The following is a 20,306-nucleotide window of genomic DNA, read 5'->3' on the forward strand; positions in this document are numbered from 1 at the left end:
ATGTGGTTTTAAAACTGAGCATGTGGTTGACATAATGGATATTATAAAATAATGTATTAATATGGTCATAATACATTTGAGACAAGCCTCAAGACTTTTATGTGCAATTCAACATCTAATTCCCAATGACCGTACCTTAGCAGCATCTGACTCTTTGAAGACCATGTAGGGCTCAGCACACTCTCCAATATCACCCTGCTGCAGTACCTTTTCCAGCTGAGGGCAGAGCACACAATTTATAGTCACCACACTCACACACGGCAAAGAGAGTGACAGTGGTTTAATAGAAGTATTTTATGTTTCACTTTTACAAGACTAAAGGATTCAAAATGAAGACTCTTTTCCTTCAACTAACACCATCGTGGGGACACTTTCACAACAAGACTAGTATGTGTAGTTCGTGTTTTATATCTTCAAAATTATTTTGCCAAAAGCAGGCTTTGGAAAAGGGGAGATCATCTTCTAACCATGATCATTTTACATCGGAGCAATATAGTATTGCTACTAATTTATTTATTTTCAGAACAAGATTTGACAAGACTGAGAAATTAGAATAGTCTAACCTTGATGACCAGGAAGACGTCCTGGGAGGGGTAAGTAATGGAAAATATAGCCGAGCGTGCCAGCGTAGAGATGGCTGCTGTCTGAATGTGTGGACGCAGCATGGCCTTCGTCTGCTCTGAGTTCAGGTCAAAGAAAAAGTTCTCTGATATCTGTGGGACACATACAAAAACGTAATTATGACACGTTCATAATATGAATGTTAAATTATAAATACAGTAAACACAACATGACAACCATTAGTATCAATCACAATTCTTGAATGAATGGCTGTATTACTGCTACGTGATTTCTTGCTTATAGTGGCTGACAAACATGATAACATTTCAGTAACAAATGACCACCTTGTGAAATAATAGGGCTCCTGTGCAGAGCAAAATATATGAGAGACTTATCAAGGCAAGTGCTACCCTCTAGTGTCTGTCAGCTAGACGGGAGCAGAAAGAGGAAGATGAACTTCCTCAGATAGATACGTAGTTCCAGTGTATGATTTAACTGCATTCCCACAAGCATAACAGGGCCACAACATAAAATTTTATAGTCCACTCATCAAATTCGTTTTGGCCTCCCAACAATTTTAATGGTTTGCAGAAGTGACCCAACAACTCAGGGCTGGGGAGGCACTGAGGAAAGCATAACAGCTTACCTTTTTCTTTTCCTTGACATCGTATAAGGCCAAACTAGCAAATATGGGTTCAATTTCGATCTCGAACCTTCAAGGGGAGAGAAAAAGGAGTGGGTCAGCAGAAAGCAGCAGTTAAATAAAAGAGCTAAAAGGCTTTCTTTTTTTAAAAAGGCTGTCCACCACTTACTTCAAGGACAAGCACTTGACGAGTAGTCTCTGGCCGAAGTGTTCTTTAGGTACTTCAGGCACACAGTGGCGCTCAATTGGCTCCTCCTATTCATTCACACAGAAGGTCACATACAAAAAAAAACGTGAAAAATTATCCAAACGACGAATTTGTATATGTCCATGCTGTGATGAGAAGACTAAATTCTTGCAAATGTATTAATTACAAAGAAAATTACTGAGATCCTAGGACTGTTTCTAAATGTAAAGATTAAAGCCAACCCTCAAACATTTTAATTATTTTCTTGGGCTTTTTATGCCTTTATTATAGCTTAGTGGAGACTGACAGGAAAGCATCTTGCGCTCAACATGGTACGCGACCTAACCACTCGACTACCGGGCCGCCCCAACCCTCAAGCATTTTATTAAATATTGCCAAATTACATTGTAAACCTAATATTGACCATCAGAAAGTTTTCTACACAAATGGAGGGGTACACTTTACCTCATCGAGGGCAGGGTGCAGAGCGAAGAGTTCGCGGTGGCGGTTGGCCTTACGCTGGTCTTCATTGTGCCTGTCAATCTCCTCATTGGGAGCACGATCAAGCAGGTGAGGGAGGAGGGCATCAGGGAGGGAGTTCTTCAAGTCAAAGATGCTGCAGGCCCAGCTGCCGCGTGGGGTGTCATCTATAGACATCGACCGCCGCTTCAGGTCATCCTATGGAAAACCAACACATATAGAAATGCCTATCTTGGATACACCAAGTCATACAAGCAATATTTTTGGAAGTTCTTTAATCAGAAAATGTTCTGCCACTGAATGATTCCGTACCTGGTCATCCTGGTAGCTGCTGCTGTCTGGCATCTCATCAGCCTCAAACACTTGTTTGGGCAGGCCTTTCTGACGCTCCTTCTGCTTGTCCAGAGTGTTGGGGTTAAAGCCCGTACCAAGCTTGTGATACCTGAAGGAGCAAGCAGTCATTTACAACACAGCGAGTAATTGAACAATATTATCAGTTGTCTACATAGTCATATTTTACAGATTAATCCCACATTTTAAGAGAAAAAAAGAATATTATGACACTGTGAAGCCTTACTTTCTGTTGACAATGGCCCAGTCTTCTGTGTAGGATCTGACACAGTCTCTGACATGAGGATCAGTGTCCCTGCAGCCAGACACACTCAATCAGTCAAACAAGGTTTATTCTAATAGCAAGATACTGACTTTAAAGGCATTAGTCCAGGTGGATATAAAACAGGCTCATGTCATATCATCTTTCTGAAGGTGTACTTCACACAGTGAAGACAGCTAAAGATTACTTCAAAAAGAACTAAATATGTCTCTGCGTTTTCTCATAAAACAGTGCAGTGACTTATCAGTGCTACTTGGCAAACAAAAAATGTCTGCCATTTCTTTCCCTGATTTTGTTGGTTTTCTGTCAAAGCAGCAATTCCTATATTTACTGTTATACAGTTATATTATATAGTTACATTGAATGTAAAAGGCTGCATTTCATGTTGGTTAAAATTTCTGTAAAAATGTTATGGCAAAAATGGGGCGACCCGATAGCCAAGTGGTTAGGGCTCGTACCACGTGAGTGCAGATGCTCTTAGCAGGCAATTAGCCGGTTCGACTCCTGACCGGCCCGACTCTTTCCTGCATGTCATTCCCCCTCTCTCTGCCCCTTTCCTGTCACTCTCTACTGTCCTATCCAATAAAGGCAAAATGCCCAAAAAATATCTTAAAAAAAAAAAAAGAATTAGTGGACTGAATATAGTCATAGATCTATTTTGAACCCTTTTATTGTCCAGTCATTGGCTTTATAAACACTTTCTAGTTTCTCTCAATCCTGAACAATACTCATACTACTACTATTACCACTCATAATACTGTACTTTAACTCCACACTTGCTACTACAACTTCTGTCAACCATCCGGCACTCTTACCCCTCTTCAGGGACAGCTTGTACCACTGTGCGACATTCCCTGGGTGTGTAGATGACCTCAATATCATCTGGGGGAAACTCAATCAGATCCCTCAGGGGACCTGACTCAACAATGGGAGGGTGAGTGATGAGGTACTCCTCAAAATCCACCGGCTCCACCGCCTCTGTGAGGGGAACCTGAGGGAGAGGGAGAGATCAGAGGAATGGCAGAAGTTAATAAGCTGTGAAGACATGGTCAACTGTTCCCTTCTCCTATCTGCAGCTCAACTTATTTTTCACTGTACATAAATGTCTTGGTAATGTATAAGTCTCTAGTCTTTAGAAAAAGGCTTTAAGGGATTGATTCTCCCATACAACCTCGGAGGAAAGAAGTGGAGTTATGGGCTATTAGTCATTCAATGAATCTATACCAAGTATAGCACCAACAGGTCAAAAATATGAGGTCATTTCAGTTATTTCTGTTGAGAGAGCAGTTCTAGCTTCTGGATCATCTTTAACTCTAATGGGGAAATCAATTCTAAGAGAGACACATCTGTGATTTGGACAAATGCTTTAAAATGCCCTAATGCTGATACAAGTAACCAGATTAGCAAGTGTGCTACTTCAAGTATAGACTAATGGTTTCATTGGTCTTAGTCTGCTTCTAAAATTATGAACCCAGGGGGAATCTTTGTTTCATCTGGTTCAGTTTAAGTCTGTGTGTGTGTCTGTGAGTGTGTGTGTTTGTCTCTCTCTCTCCCCCTCTTGAGGAATTTGAACACAAATACCTTTCACAATTTAATTAAAAGCCAACTGCGGCCTAATTAAGGATGAGAGTGGGAGTATTTGCTGGTGTTTGGGATCAGGGCTGCTGAGGGTCAATTGGCACTACCCCTTTAATAAACACACTGTCTGAGCGCAAACACTGGTGACCCTAGACACACTGTAGCAGAGACTGGATGGGATGGACAGGCCAATCAATGGCTATTCCTCATGGTATTTAACATGATATAAACAACAGTTTTGCAGACATTAAAATAACCACAAACTTGACTGAAAATTATGAACTGTGGTCAAAGCTACAGATGACAAAAAAAAACGAAGTAATTAATGAATGTATGTTGATGATACACATCTAACATTTAATCTACACCTTAAACCATAGAAATCTGCAAAATGTTTAAGTTTAAAAAATAGAATAAAACAGATTTAGCAACAGCAGGAAAAGGAGCACAGCACATTCTTGTTTTCCAAATAGCACAGCCTTCAATTTCTTTATACCAAGAGACATGACAGCATGTGAGAAGACAATTTTATCAGTTCATGTGTTCAAGTTTTTTCCTCAACGTAGCAGACACCTACATTTTCTTTGAGCGAGTGGAAACAATTAACAGTATCACAAATGTTAAGAATAGAGAAACCGGAATACTATGTTTGGCATTTCAAAAAGGTTTCAGACAATGCAGTTTCAGCTGCTATAAAACTAGTAAGTTGATTCAAATATCCGTGATTGGCTACTCACTGTGTTGCTTGTTGTGGTACCAACGTTGAGGTTTTTGAATAGCTGTGGGGAGCCGCCATACTGGCCAGCTATCTGCTTCCTGACCTCTGCTGCCACAGTCCTGCCAATAGATGAGAGACAGGAGAAGGGAGGAAGAGAGGGTTAATACAGTCAATTCCGAAAGTCTTTGTGATGATCCAATAAGCAGACAGCATATCTGTAATTAGGAGTGCAAATCTCAGGGGAATAAACAACACTGTACAAACCTCTGTACTCAAGTGGTACACAATAACATCACAATATTTTGCCTACGATAGTAATGGGATCAGAATACTGGTGATTCTGCAATGAATTGCTGAAAGACATCTGTCTCTGACCATGATTAATACTGCAAGGTAGTCATGTATGACACAACCTGAATGCAGACCAGTTCAGATCTCTTAGAGTAAAAGTAAGAAAATGCATCATTATCAGTATGAGAAAAGAGCTATTTGAGATATGGGTGCCAGTTTTAAACACCATATTGCAATATACATTATTCGTCTAAACCCTTGTTGTAATCTAGCAGAGTATAAATTGGAATTTAATTTTACATTGTATTTTAATTCAAGCCTAAAGCCCAGGGGTGATTTAACAGTTACATGTTGAACTAAAATAAATCTAAATATTACAAATACTCTTTTGCACATTGGTACTTAAATGCCTTAAGCTGTGAAGGACAAGGCTAACCAACATCAAGAATTACACTTCTTGTCCTTTTATGGCTCTCTATTTGTGTCTCTGCTCGTAGTCTTCAAGTGTCGCTTTGGACACGATCATATATTACACCCAGACAGAGAGAAAAGAAACAAATAAAAACCTCTGTACCCGAGTGGTCAGCACAAAGCTCTTGGTGTTCGACTGCTGCTATAGCCACACACATACACAGGTCCTTTAAATCACAGCAACCACCAATACCACTCAGAGACTTTTGCCTTGAACAAAACAACAACGCAGCAAGTAGCCCAAAGAATTACAAACAAATAACAAATTTGAACCAAGGATAAAGGTTAGTCACAGAAGATTCAAGGTTATGTTGCACAAGTAACACAGAGTCTATGAGGATCCACAGTTATTATTAACAATGTTGTTTTGGTTACACTTTTCTTCATAACCAATAAGCTGTCCAATTTTCTTGACTGTGTCTGCGCTCCATCCTGAAAGCAACGTCACAATAACTAGTTTGGGGGTTACTTTAATCTACTGGCAATTATCACAGCCAGAGCAAGGATTAGGTGTGATCCAGTCAGTGAGATCATTGCAAACGTCAAACCTGGGTCTGGTTTCTCCACTGCCACTAGAGTGCTGAGTTCATCTCTGCTCAATCATAAATACACTGAAGATCCGGTGGCCTCTGCAGTGCAGTGCTGTCACCACTGGAGAAAGGCAGAAGCACTGAACTGACAAACACATTCCACAGTCCTCCCCAATGCCTCTAACCAGACCTTTACTTAGCACTGGTCACTACACAGAGGACTAACATTAAATAAACAGCGCTTATGGCTATCATTTCCAGATGTTATGTTAAGTCCCAGAAACAAACTATAAACTGGTGGCAATTGAAGATAATGACATAAGAAACCGTTCAACTGAGACATGTGATTTAAACCTCGGGGTGAAACTGTTTGTAATTTTAGTCACTAAAATATCCTCAGCATGTGACATAAGCCACTTTCATTATAAAAGGCATGCCAACAGGTAGAATAAAGATGTTTTGTTCACTGCTGAATAAACAATATCAGCAAGGTAAACTGTGTTCATTGACCTAAGAGTCTGTGAGAAAAAATGCAATCTTACTGCCTTATCGCTACATTAAATTTTGAGGCCATAGTGTGTGATATTGTCGTAAAAGGTGGCATTATTGTGTCATCTGTAGGTTTGTTAGTTGACTCCAATTAGGTATCTGTGAATCATCCTGTCTGAATAACCTGCCGTGAAGAGTGTATGTTCAGTGCGCATAAATCAATATGACATTCCAATAGTTGGATGTGGTCGAGATTAATTGGAGCTGTATTCACACTATAATAAAAATGCATGCTCCTCCAGTCTTAAGGTCAACAAAGAAATTGAAGTCTGCAGGTACACAGCAGCAACAACTTCAAAATCCAACCTGACTCCTAATCACCTTGCTGAATTTTAACCTGTAGATAAAGAAACTGGGCTCAAGTAGATTAACAATATTAAAATGAAATGAAAGAGGAAAATCAGTAGTAAGTAAATGTGCATCACCTTTTGGAATAATCTACATATTTTTACAAATGGAAAATGAAATCAAGGGACATCAGGCATTTCTCCTTCCAAAAACCTCAGATCTTCTTGATAATCTCTCCAAAAGGGCCTAAAATCTTATTCCATCCATCTCATTTTCATCCGATGCTGGTTGAGAGAAAAACTGAACCAACATGATGGCAAATGTAACTGTTTTTGCTTAATACTAGAATGACTTGGCTGACTGTGAATCAAGTCATCACCAGGGACAATGACATGTTTATGTTGATAGCTTCCTGAGACAACAGTTCATCTCTACCTGAGCATTGCACTGCATCTATTTATCTATCCACCATCTACCCATCTCTCTCTCTCTCTCTCTGTCTGTCTGTCTGTCTGTCTGTCTACTGACTGGGGTGATGGTATTTGACAGCTAGCACAAAGCCCTTTGTTAAAGAGATTACTTTAATCTGTCTAAGGGGCGGGGAAGATTATAATATCGCTGTTTGATAGCTGCTGAGGGAGGCTTTTGTTTCCAGACCTGTCTAACAGATGTCTGGTCACTCCTTTAAATGGGATCTTGCTGAAAATATACCTCAACAAAGTTCAGTCTACCAGTGCCAGCAGTTCCTAGCTGCCCACCGTTAGCTACTGTAGTCAAGATAGCTAACTAGCTGTCAAAAATTAACGGTTTGCAATTTGGAGTTTGTGCCTTTGGATGCGGATGGTTATCAAAAACCTAACTCCTCTCTTGCCAGGATAAATTCGTCAAAACGGTATTACATCTCGGCCCTTTGTTGGCATTGAGTGTCGCTGTCTGTCTGGGTGGGTCTGAGCATCTTCGCCGTTATTGCTAACAAGCGGCTAGCTTGGAGCAGCCAGGCTGTGCTGGCGGCTGGGCCTCCTTCACAGGGTTCCCTCAGCGGTGGTCCGAGGGCGACCTATATATAAAAGCGACCAAGAGCTCGGTGTGTCTTTTACGAGCTCGTTTCGGGGTCTCAAGTCTTTACCTGCTGATTTTTTGGGCGAAGGCGCGGCGTTCAGCCATGGCAGCGGCCGCTGATGTGCTTTAACGAAATTCCCAGGCAGGCACGCAGGAAGCAGGCAGGCTCCGGTTTCCACTCACTCACTACGGCCACAGGGAAAACGGGCAAACGGGAGAATGGAATCATTACCGTAATGACCGTGATGATGTGCAACAGAACACACCCAATGAAAAGCCCCTGCGCACTGTACTACGAGGAATAAAGCTACACACCAACGACTGGACAACTTAAAGATTTTACATCATATTCACCCTTCATGTCATTCACCTTTACATTGGTACTGAAAAAATGTGGAACTGCTGGAATACGCGTTCTTTTTATTTCACCTTGAAATCTGGACACCCTAGACATTCATCACAAGACAGCAATTCCATGACTTTTATTTTCAACCTTTCTTTTTTTCGTGGAAGACGTACATTAACAAAGTTTTTTTTAAAAGATTCTTCCTGAATTTAACCAGTTTTTCCCCATTCTCAAATTAGTAGCAGAAAAAGTAGCAACAATTATTTAAATTACCAAGAAAAATGACTAAAACAACTTTTTGATTTTCTACATGGTTGCAGAATTAATTTCCTGTCGATCAGATAATCGATTAATTGTCTAATCGCTCTCGATTAAACATTTTTATTGCTAGTGGTACAAACATTTACTTGTTAATCTTTTTTTTTCCTCACGTCTAACTGCTTTCCTCTAGAAATCTTACGCTCCGTGTTTTGTATTCTGTAATATAAATGTTGCCTATATCAGATTTCCTTTGTACAGTAATTACTTTAACAAACCCAACAAGAGATAACGTAGTTTATAGTGCAAAATCATGTGCATTAATGTTCCTTTCTTTAATTAAAAAAAAAAAAAAGAAAGAAAGATGTTTGTTAAAGCTTGATTTTAAAATGGCATCTAATTGATGTCACAGTTGTCAGGAGCTAACTTTTTAAGAGAAGCCTTTGTACAAAAGTAAATATAGGCCTATGGTATGGCTTTTTTTTTTTTTTAATTATTGCAAATATCAACCGATGAAATGGTAAATATAAAGTAGCATTAAAAAGCTAAGGAAAATAGTCCAATTGCAGTAACAACTGGAAATTAAAAAAAAAAAAAAATTAGTACATCTATTAAACATAACTGAAAATTCCTACACTGGTAAATGTTGTTTATGATCTTTGGTGTAGCCATGTTGTCATGTCATACATAAAAAAAACAAAAAAAACAAAAAGCAGAGGAACTTATTTTTTAGATGACCGTCAACACATCATTGTAACAGAAGCAATCTAATGGGGAAAATTAATTTGAAGTGATGCGATGAAGGTGGCAGAGTTTTGTATCTTGCTTTACAAAATTAACATAATTTCCCCACTGTGGGACTAATAAAGGCTATCTTATCTTATCTTATCTTATCTTATGGTCATCGCCCTTCCTTTGTACGACAAAGAGCGCTTGTTTTGCTACAAGAAATAACCCAAGCAAGCGGAATATTGATTTAAGACAGCGTTGATAGAGGGGGAAACCGTCTAAACGCCGCCCGCTCGGGCTACGTTGAGTTTTAAATCGAGCTCTCGGAGAGCCTTGGTACCGGCGGAAACAACGCGAGATCAGCTGACTTGACACTTCTACTTCCTCAAAGTGTAAACATTGGCAATCGCGGGTCAGTGCTAAGCTACAGAGCCAGTCCCCGGCGACAGAGTGTGTGTTAGATTATCTGAATAACACAATGTGACGTTTGAACCTTTGTCCGGAGCTGCAAAGCGTCTGCGAGTGGAAAAACAGCTGGGTCGAAGAAGCTCAAAGGTAACGGCGTTATCATCGCAAGTTGTGATTTCATGTAGTTTTTTTTTTTTTTTACTGTGAAGTGATACTGTTACACTCAACTCTGTGTGCATGTGTACGTTTGGGTGTGTGTCCACTGTGTACCAAGGTTTGTGTGCTGTGTGGGAATGGGTTCCATGCCTTGCTGGTTCAAATGGAGAATAAAGGGACCGACGAGGTGGAAAAACTGAAGACAAAGTTTTTGTCAGTTTGGCACAATGTGAAGTACAGTAAGTAACTTGCTTGAGGCCAGTACACGCACACATACACAGCTCTGCCATCCAAGCTTAAATCCCCGTGTCCACTTTGTTTCTAATGCTTTTACATGCATCAGTGCAGTGCTGAATTTGAAGTTGTAGCTTGAGCAAATTGGAATTTGTACAACTGAAATGTGCAGATATCAACAATAACATGTACTATGGACACAGGAGACGGCACAAATAAAAACATGCACCAGAATTCAATGAGACAAGAACCTACTGCTGTTGAGTCAGACCTTAAAATAGTTCTTTGTCATACTGTCCACACTAGTTTGTGTGTTTTCTTTCAGCTCACTGATACTAAAGTGCTGTTTCTGTTTACCTAATAAACATAATGGCTACAAGCTACACTTAATGTATCAGGAAGTGGAGAAAAACTGAATACTGTGATTGTCTTTTTATTGTGTGTCTTAGGTTGGGCTCTGAAATCAAAGACCTCATTCAGTAGAAATTCCCCAGTGCTCCTTCTGGGAAAATGTTACCATTTTAAGGCTGAAGGTACGGTGCACATACACATGTAAAATAACTGCTCGCAATTGCAGTTAAAATATATACTTACATACACAATGCGTGTCCTGTAATGATGTTCACATGCTTAAATATGCAACAGTTTCACCCTGTAAGGTGCCACTAAGAAGCACTGTTTCAAGTTTCACAGATCTGTAACACTATATCTGTCTGTTGGTGAATTTCTACCATTCAGGTCCGCTTACTTTACGAGTCTGAATTGAAATGCTTCTCTACATTTATTCTCCTTTTAACCTCAGAATAATAACCACAACAGCCATGTGGTATCTGATTAAGGAAGTAAAACATTTACAAGCACTTTATTCTGTTGATTATATTTAATGGCAGGGACCAAAATGATGTTGACCGACTGGTTTAGTTTCAGTATTAACTTGTGTCAGACCATTAACTAGGAAATCATTGTCTCAGCAGTTCCTGTCAGACAAGCACGTTGCACACTGTTAGGAGGATCTTTCAAAAATATCTAACGTAAAAGTAAAAGAGGGGTGTATGTTTAATCTTAAAATTAAAAAAATGCATGATTAACTCGAACCAGTAGATGTGTCATCTCCACAGGACACAAGATGAGAAAAGTTAACTGCAGGTCCTGAGTTGATCCCAGTCACTTGTTTGCCTCAGATGACGACAGGCTCACAGAAGCCAGCAATGAAGCCTCTGAGGAGGATTTCGTCATGGGGGATGTTGAGGCTTTCCGGAAGGATTTTGCGTCTCGAGTGTGGCTGACCTACAGGGAGGAGTTCCCTCCCTTGCCCGGCTCCACCCTGACCTCCGACTGTGGCTGGGGATGCATGCTGAGAGCTGGACAGATGATGCTTGCTCAGGCACTTACTCTGCACTTCTTGGGCAGAGGTGAGTGAAATTGCTACCACATTGTGATTCTTCTCAGTTCAACATCACAGATGGAGCATGTGACAGTCAAAAGTAGTGGGGGTTGAGACCCCTAAAGATCAATCTGAGGGGTGATAATATGATCAATGGGATAGGAGAGAATACAAAATATAATCCCTCTACAGAAGGAATACGTAGACACACAGACCTTTTTGGCTGAAAGGTCTGTGATTTTAATCCTTAGAATAAATGGAAAATTTTGGTTTTGAAAAAGGACATTAGTATCTTGAATCTGTTGTAGTGCCTTTGACTAAGAACGACAGCTATTTGGACACTGCTTGTACCCTGCAGCTCCCAGGTCTTCATCTTTGGAATTACTGTATATGAATGTGGAGACAGACAATTATAATCATCAGCAAAAGTCTTCAGTCAATAATACAGAGACTGTACCTTATATTAAGTTTCTTCATTCCACCTTAATTCAGTTTCTTTTTTCTAAGCAGGAAGCAGGACTTATAGCCAGTTTTGAGAGTTTTCTCATTCTCAACCTAAAACAGAAAATTTAATTTAGTAGATGTGAGCCATTCAAAATGAGTGAATTCCTCATATCTTTGTGAGATCTATTGTCTCTGAAGTGTCCTAGACTTTATGGCTCTACATAATGAGATGACAGTGCCAGTTTAATGCAGTCATTTAGAAAACAATATTTAAAACTTGTTCTTCTGTCAAATCTAAAATATGTCAATGATGAAATATTTCTCTATAAAGTGACTAATTGCCACTTAAGGATATTTATTGATCAATTTCACTTTGAATCACTTTGGATCAAGGTCATTTTGTTAATGACTTAGACTCTACTCTGGCCCATTTTATAGCCTAGGCAACTCCCATTCTCTCCGCCTCTGGCTCCCACCCTGTTTGTAAGGCTAAGGCGCTGTTAAAGTGAAATACTGGGACACTCAAACCTGGAATTGAACAGAAACACATATCCTGTCACAGAAGAACACACAGTTCTGTCTGTTAAAGGCAGATACCTTTAATTTTACAAGTTCTGAAAGACTTCTTGTTCTTTATGGAAGTGCTCTCAATGGAACTTGTATGTGTTGAATGACCAGGTTCAGAGAGCCTCGTAGATACCTGGTCTTTCGTTATTTTCCATTCCTCTTGCACTACAAGTAAGAGTTTGATTTTATGTATAATTTAATTATTTTCTGGGTTGTCATGTCACAGTAGAAGTATGGAGTTTTATCCTAAGTGTTTTTGGGAAGGTGGCAGCAATTTCCTCTAAAAATTTGAGCAATTGTTAAATGGGGATTAATATTATTTCTCTCAAAGTGATAAGAAATAGTTGTGTTAGTGATTTCTTGCTTGACGCCTTCAGCAACCAGCATAAATGGTTCACGATTTTGCCAAGAAACATGTGGAATAGTCATATTAAAAATTGTGTCAACAGAAAGATTAGGATATTGATCTTTCCATGTACCATCAGTGGTTTAAGAAATACAATCATAGGCTTGATAACATTGTTACCCGATTAGGGGTTTTAAAAATGTTACTTTTTGGTCTCTAATGATGATTATAGCTGATGTTTTACATATGATTTTTTTCTTCCACAGATTGGACCTGGTCAGAAGCACTGACACTCCAAGCTTTAGACACAGAGACGTGGACTACCACTGCAGCCAAACGTCTGGTTGCCTCTCTGGAGGCTTCTCTGCAAGGTTCCCAAAGGCCCTCTGATCCTGGATTACCACCCATGCCTCAAGCTCAGGCCCCAGGATCTGCAGAGGAGGCAGATGCCCATTTGAAAGAGATGTACCACCGCACATTGGTGTCCTGGTTTGGGGACGATCCCTCGGCTCAGCTGGGGCTCCACAGGTTGGTCCGTCTAGGCCTCACAATGGGGAAACAGGCAGGCGACTGGTATGGACCTGCTGTGGTGGCGCACATCCTCAGGTAGGTCTAAAAAGTGTTGAAGTCTGAGCGTAGTCACACCTGTTGAAATCTTGCACGTGACTCACATCCACCCCACTTCTGTGTTTAATCACAATGATTTAGTGTTGTTTGATTAATTTTTATTATTGATTAATCTACAGATTTGGGTTATTGGTCACTCAGTCAAACTGTAATTTAGCATGTATACAAAATGTAAACTGTAGTATGCTTACATAATAAATTACTTAAATTGAACAAAATTAATTTGCTGTTGATAAACTAATCAGTTAATCATTTCAGCACTATTGCTGTTTATTTTCCAAAATTCTGGGGCATTGATATGAAGTAGCTAAGTTAAGTTGCATGACTACAGGATTTTCATTGTTCCTCTTTGAACTGTGCTATGTGACATGTCTGTTGTGGAATTATTACACCCACTACACAGCCTTGTGATATTTCACATATATTATTATATTATATGTGTTTGCAGTATAATAAATGACCAAAAATATATAAACAATGTCAACAGCAGGCAGATGAATAAATATAATGCAGCTGAGCTAGCTGCCACTCAGTAATGTGTGCATCCATGACTTGGTGATTATTTGCAATGATGCTCATAAATTTTAATTTCAAACATACTGTGGTAAAATATCTTTGAGTAAATGCAGTAATCAGACACCATTTAACAATTTTTTTACATCAGTAATATCAGTTTACAATAATATATATATGAAGCCCTGATCTTTAAGTAGCTTAAGCTCCAGATTTAAACTTCCCTTCCTCACTGTCTCTCTTACTCTGTCTTCCTCACTTCTTTCTCCCTCTCTCTTAGGAAAGCTGTCGAGGAGGCGATGGACCCTGGCCTGGCGGGTATAACTGCCTATGTCTCCCAGGACTGCACAGGTATGAAAGATGAGCCTGTTGATGATAAAACAGGATGCTGGACACAACACTACTGACCATTCTTTTCCACTACTCACTCTCTGCTGTTGCTGGGAGACTGTGGAGCTGCAAAGAGTGGTGACATGAGTTTAACAGTGTCTGTTCCAAATCTATGACCACCCACTCCAACCTCTTCCAACCTCACTGACCTGTGTTTTGATTCATGTTTGTCTTGTCAATGGCCAGAGCAGAAGATAGCTGGAGTGAGAGCAAGTGTCTTGGTGTATTACAAGTTTGATATTAGTGAAGAAACGGGACTTTAACTTGTGCACCATACATATATAATGTGCATAATGGAATTTAGTACTAAAATTATTCCTTGATTAATTAAATGTCAATCAACAGAAAATTAATTATCAGAAATGTTGATAATCAATTATGAGCCATTTATTACTAATCATTTTATTTTGGTGATTTTCTCCATTTTATATGAATGTAAATTGAATTTCTGGGTTTGCCAGAAAAAACAAGCAAAATGAAAACATTACCTTGGCCTCTTTCCAGCATGTGGATATTATTTGCATATATTTATACAATTTTGTAGACAGTTATGAGAAAGAAGAACTTTTTTGCTTAGACAAAAACATAATCATGAAATCATGATGCCCATATTTAAAAAATGAAAGTAAAAAAAAGTGGTAATGCTACAAAAAATCAGTACTGACTGACTCTGAGTCTGATGAACAGACAGAATGGCTGACAGACTGACATGGCAGACACAGACACAGACAAAATGACCTCCTTCTGACCTTTGTGTTATTGATCCTCCATAGTGTACAGTGCTGATGTCATTGATAGCCACAGGGCACCAACAGTAGGGCAGGCCTCTGCTGAGAGATCAGATGCCCCTCCTCCGCCACAGAACAACCAACCAGCGTCGGCCTCCACCCTGACAGACAGCCGGGCCGTCATCATCCTCATCCCTGTGAGGCTGGGAGGGGAGAAGACAAACCCTGAGTATTTTGACTTTGCAAAGGTGAGGCATACGAATGTGTTAGGATAATTCTAAGATTTCTGTTTTAGTGGAATAAGTTTCAGTTTTATTTTTGACAACAGGGTTTTACATACACACTCACATGTTTAAGAACAGACCTGGTTAGTGGATTCACAGGGGTAAACAATAATTATACTATAAATAGGAAATTGTTATTGTGATGAATGTTGAGTTTAAATGTCTGTTTTACAGTCACTGAAATACAGTATGTAGGAAACAAAATGACAATATTTAGGCTTTCAGTCAGTATGTTTGTTTCTCTGTCTTCTGTTCATTCAGAGCATACTGAGTCTGGAGTACTGCATAGGTATCATCGGAGGGAAGCCAAAACAAGCCTGCTACTTTGTAGGATTTCAAGGTTAGTGTTAGCTTAATGGAAAAAAGAGAAAGACACACAGAGAGGGGTTGGTGTGAATAGCAAATTATTTTGCATAATATACCCTTCTTATGTGAAGAGACAAAGTAAGTTAATGTATTCCTGTTTGCATGAGGAAAACGGAGAGGAGTGGAGATGGAAGCGAGTGAAGCAGGGCTTACTTTATTCTCTCTGACCCATCAAAGCCTCACCCATTTATCACAAGTAAACCTCCCAAGTTGTAAGCTGTAATTGATTTCCATAGGAGGCATGCATTAAATTTCATCTGGCCCCAAAGTGAGCCACTCTTCATCACCTTCAGGAGCCAGGAGGAACCTTCAGTTGTACATCTTGGCAGTCAATATTTACGCATTTACATTTTACCAATTTGAAATACAGTGGTGGATGATGTCTAAATGACAAGCAATACATTCTCCCTGCCAAGGCTCAGCTCAGCGCTGCATTTATCATATGCAAATGGTCGAATATAATTGCGTGTTTGTAAAAGTAATTCCCCCACACAAAAATTAAATGACAACCTCTTTTTGGTGGGTGTAAAAAATGTGCTTGTACAAATGCATCTGATTATGCAGAATTTAATCCACCCTGGTGGATATTAAAAAGCAGCAACCTTCTGGGAGGCATATTTGACACACACAAGCCTAACAGTAGACCGAGCGGGTGACTTTGAGCTACTCTGCATAGAAATTGGAGAGAAGCGCGTTTTTGTAATAATCTGATGTTTTTGAATAACTTGTCTTTTGTTTTGTCCTTGCAGATGACAGCTTGATTTACATGGACCCTCATTACTGTCAGTCTTTTGTGGATGTCAGCACCAGCGATTTCCCTCTCCAGGTAATGTGAAATTACACAGACGAGCTGACTGGGGTCCCAGTAATGTGAATTTAATAGTTTCTGTTAGTACTTAAGGGTATGAATCTTAAAGCAGCCCTCGGCCCAATTACAGAGTCTCTATCTGCTGATTTATTTGCTGCTCAGATGTGTGAAGCTGCCACTTAAGAGAAATACGGCAAATACAGGATCAGGCTTTGTGAGCCTGAATATTTCAGGACCAATACATAAAAATCAGCACGGAGCACTGTATGGCAACTTTGTTTTATGCTTTTGCATGCCGTGGTATACAATGTGACACACACCAAAGTTGTAAATTTATGGATGCTGTGAGAGCAGATAAATAAGATTTCATTCATCAAATGATGCATAATACAGCTTATTTTGTGTTGACGCTGCCATAGAGTCTATGTATGCCCTGCAGTTACCTGCCCCTTCAGCTTGATGATTATTTTCAGATGTATTTTGTCCCTTTTTTGTCTAGTCATTTCATTGCCCCTCGCCAAAGAAGATGCCTTTCAGCAAGATGGACCCAAGCTGCACCATAGGTTTCTACTCTAGGAGTATCCAAGACTATGAGAGAATCAGCCAAGAACTGTCTAAGGTGAGGAATGCTGCCTAAACGCAGGATGCCTTAAATATCACTCCACATATGCCACAGTTGTATTAGTCATTTCACAAATAGTATCATCATCATTTTAATACTACTGTATTCATTCTGTTTTGTGTGCTGGCAAATGTTTGTGTCAGTATAATAGAAGTTGACCAGTAGGTGGCACCATTTAGCCATTAATCTGACTCACTTCTTGCTTGCTTACCTACCAGTCAGCAGATTGGGTAGATGTTGTAAACCAGTCCTCCTGCCTTAAACTAATCATGCCTCTGTTTAGAGGACTCCATTTCTGCAACCTGAGAAAGAATTTGTCTTGTTATGTTAAGTGTTGAAATTCAACATAAACTGCTGTGAAATGTACGGTATGGTGGAACCCCATCGCTCCTCTGAAACACAAGTCTATTGTCGTTCCAGGTTCTGCAGCCGTCAGCGAAGGAGAAATACCCAGCGTTCACTTTCGTGCAAGGTCACGGCAGAGATTACGACCTGTCCGCCGGCCTGACCCCGGAGAAGAGAGAATGGCCCTTCATCCGTGACCCAAGGAGGACGGTGACCACTGCTGGGGACTTTGTGCTGCTTTGACAGCACTGTTCAAAAGACTACTGTCAGGGAACTAACTCTTTTTAAATATTCAAACTATCCAGAGACTCGTGTCTGACACTGTTGTGACACTGAAGGTTTTTGAAATTTTTTAAACCGAAGTAATTCAGTCTACACATCCCAGAAACTTTGTTGCTTAGCAATTTTAGACAAAACTGCTGTTAATTGGTTGGACTTGTATTTGTTGCCTAGCAATGTTAACGCACTGAATAATTTGTCAGGAAGCCTTGGGACATTTTTGGTGCTGTGCTGAATTTAATTACCTTTTTAGACCTTTTTAGACATCCTTCTACAATATTTAGGGCAACACTTAATTTTCTAAGATTATTTGTATTTCAATGGACTTAAGATGTTGATAGCAACTTTATCAACTTGCCAGATTTTGTGAGATTTGGTGAAGGACTGTTTTGCACCTTACATCGTGTTTAAGTCTCAAAGGGATTTGATTATAATGATCACAAGATCCAGTTCAGCACTTCAACGATGACGTGCTTTGTGAATTCATGGCTAACAGTGTTATAGAGCAGTAGTAGATATGACTAAAAGTATCGGGATACTTTAAGAGCTTTAAAGGACTAGACCTGTAGTATTTAGACAGAGTTTCTGTGTGGTTAGCAGTGGCCTAACCCTAACCCTAACCCTAAAAGCCTTAATTATTATAGGACAAGGGCTCTCTGAAGATAGACAGAGCTAAGTAACTTTCACAAACATCTCTCCTAAAAACATTTCATCAATCAAGAGGAATTCTTTATCCCTCTGAAACACCTCAACAACACAAGCACATGCTCTGAGCAGAACTATTTATACTTTTCCCCACATTTCTTTTGATTCATGCTAGAGCTCATTCCTTTCTCTTAGCAATAATATATGATGGTGTTGTGTGATGACATGATTGTTTGCTTATCTTAGTGTTTTTTGAGTTGTGCATCGCAGTGAAAGTGACCAGTGGTATCAGGAGAGTTTGTCAAGGAGATAAAGGTGTTTTGTGATACACCTCACGAAGCACTATCTGTTATTAATTACCCTTTACAATAGAATGCTTTGGGTGTAATAGTATGTACTGCATATACACTACTAGCCAACACCCCCATTTTTCTAGTTTTTATAAAAATTGTTAAATTGCGCCTTTTTCAGGGATCATGTAATTAGTTAACTCACAGCGTCTCTGGCAGTAAATGAAGCCTTGAAAGTTGATGCAAACAATTCCCACACGCGTCCCAGCTTTTGTTGATTACTTACAAACCCTCTGTCTGTACAAAGGCAGTGTTGGAACAAACTGTTACCACACCTGCTGAAGTGGTATTTGTTCAATTCTGCACTGCAGGATGTAGTGCTGTGTATTTCCATCATAATGTTGAGAAAAAGGTAGTAAGTAACAAAGGAAGACAGACGGATTGGTCAGGAGTTCATCCTACAGCAAGATAATGAACCAAAACATTAAGAAAAGAAAGAACTTGACAGTGGCTTCACATGATGGAAGAGCATCACAGTCTCCAGACTTAAACCCCTGGTTTTGGAGGAACTGGACAGAAGGTGAAAGCAAAGAAAACTAAAAAGTGCAACACATTTGTGGGAACTTCTGCAGAAGAGTTGACAAACTTTCTGGACAATATTTGATTTCAAATTCATGGAACTGCAGTATAGAGAAATACTATATCAACTGTTCCATCAATATTATTTGTATGTTGTGTACAATTAACAATTTTGGCCAATTATTTCAAAATATGCTTGAAGTATTGTTTTTCATACAAGACATTTTCTAACATTTCATTTCATTTTTCTTAATATATTTATTTTTTCCAGTTCTATTGCAGTTCTCCAGCAATGAGTGACTAAATGATCTATTGCTGTTCTTACAAAACACTTAGAATAACTTTAATAAAATAGAAGTGAAGAGGCACACTAGAATACATGTCAGGCTACAAAACTCACGCACTTTGATTCACTGAAGTATTCTGACTGTTGAATCTTTTTCATTCACTTTCCTGCATCAAAACCTGCATGTCTGTTTCTTTAAGTTAACTTGCAAAATTAATCTCTTGTTTTTTACACTGCTGGGAGGAAAAGCTGAATAAAGTAAAAATGTTTGACTTTCTCAATCGGCTTTCTTCTTTTGGGTCCACTCAAAGAATCTGAAGTGAAGGGTAGAATAAAAGAAAAATAGTTTTCCTCATTTTCTGTGCTGGATACAAACCTCAGTAGCATGCGGAGATGTATTCAGTTTCTTTCTCTCCAAGTCAAATGTAGTAGATTAAAACTAATCGTACGTGCTAACCATCTCTACAGCCCATTAACCAGGGACCGGAAAAAATGTGACCCAGTGACACTGGCAGCAATTGTGTTCCTCTGTGAGGAAAATAAAATATCCTTGTGTGCAAAGCTCTGTTACCATGGATAATCTGTCTGTTGCCCCCTTACTTTGAGCTATGCTGGACTGTTTTCCTGTACAATACAAATTCTTGTATTATGATGAGCCATGCTTTTTAAAGGAGGGAACTGTCCCGTCTGTGGGGAGCCAGGGC

The 20,306-nt window shown here is 39.5% G+C and overlaps 2 protein-coding genes and 1 long non-coding RNA gene across 21 annotated transcripts in view; 1 reads left to right on the forward strand and 2 right to left on the reverse strand.

Moving 5' to 3' along the window:
• Positions 1-8,173, reverse strand: part of dock7 (dedicator of cytokinesis 7) — a 46,554-nt gene extending 38,381 nt beyond the window's left edge. For all 19 annotated transcript variants that reach the window (XM_071486143.1, XM_071486142.1, XM_071486140.1 and 16 more), the window contains exons 1-10: positions 8,036-8,173; positions 4,800-4,899; positions 3,300-3,475; positions 2,449-2,517; positions 2,184-2,313; positions 1,857-2,069; positions 1,374-1,459; positions 1,208-1,274; positions 564-713; positions 136-216 (exon numbers count right to left, since the gene is read on the reverse strand). In XM_071486143.1, coding sequence (XP_071342244.1) covers positions 136-216; positions 564-713; positions 1,208-1,274; positions 1,374-1,459; positions 1,857-2,069; positions 2,184-2,313; positions 2,449-2,517; positions 3,300-3,475; positions 4,800-4,899; positions 8,036-8,073 — 1,110 coding nt within the window. In that variant the 5' untranslated portion in view covers positions 8,074-8,173. The remainder of the gene's footprint in view (positions 1-135; positions 217-563; positions 714-1,207; positions 1,275-1,373; positions 1,460-1,856; positions 2,070-2,183; positions 2,314-2,448; positions 2,518-3,299; positions 3,476-4,799; positions 4,900-8,035) is intronic.
• A 1,377-nt stretch (positions 8,174-9,550) lies between these two features.
• Positions 9,551-19,883, forward strand: atg4c (autophagy related 4C, cysteine peptidase). Its single transcript, XM_071486156.1, has 11 exons — positions 9,551-9,856; positions 9,984-10,104; positions 10,549-10,632; positions 11,281-11,511; positions 13,107-13,446; positions 14,261-14,331; positions 15,144-15,346; positions 15,644-15,722; positions 16,498-16,574; positions 17,056-17,175; positions 17,599-19,883. Exons 2-11 carry the CDS (start codon positions 10,029-10,031, stop codon positions 17,764-17,766), a joined length of 1,449 nt encoding a protein of 482 aa, XP_071342257.1. The 5' UTR covers positions 9,551-9,856; positions 9,984-10,028; the 3' UTR covers positions 17,767-19,883.
• LOC139626017 (uncharacterized) overlaps positions 13,324-20,306 on the reverse strand; it is an 83,263-nt gene continuing 76,280 nt past the window's right edge. Inside the window, exons 4-6 of the long non-coding RNA XR_011692077.1 lie at positions 15,120-15,301; positions 14,226-14,346; positions 13,324-13,452 (exon numbers count right to left, since the gene is read on the reverse strand). This is a non-coding gene — a long non-coding RNA (uncharacterized lncRNA). The remainder of the gene's footprint in view (positions 13,453-14,225; positions 14,347-15,119; positions 15,302-20,306) is intronic.

The sequence above is a fragment of the Trachinotus anak genome, unplaced genomic scaffold (assembly GCF_046630095.1).
Source record: "Trachinotus anak isolate AG129_WGS33_773 ecotype Australia unplaced genomic scaffold, CSIRO_AGI_Tana_v1 ptg000010l, whole genome shotgun sequence".
In the NCBI taxonomy this organism is placed as follows: Eukaryota; Metazoa; Chordata; class Actinopteri; order Carangiformes; family Carangidae; genus Trachinotus; species Trachinotus anak.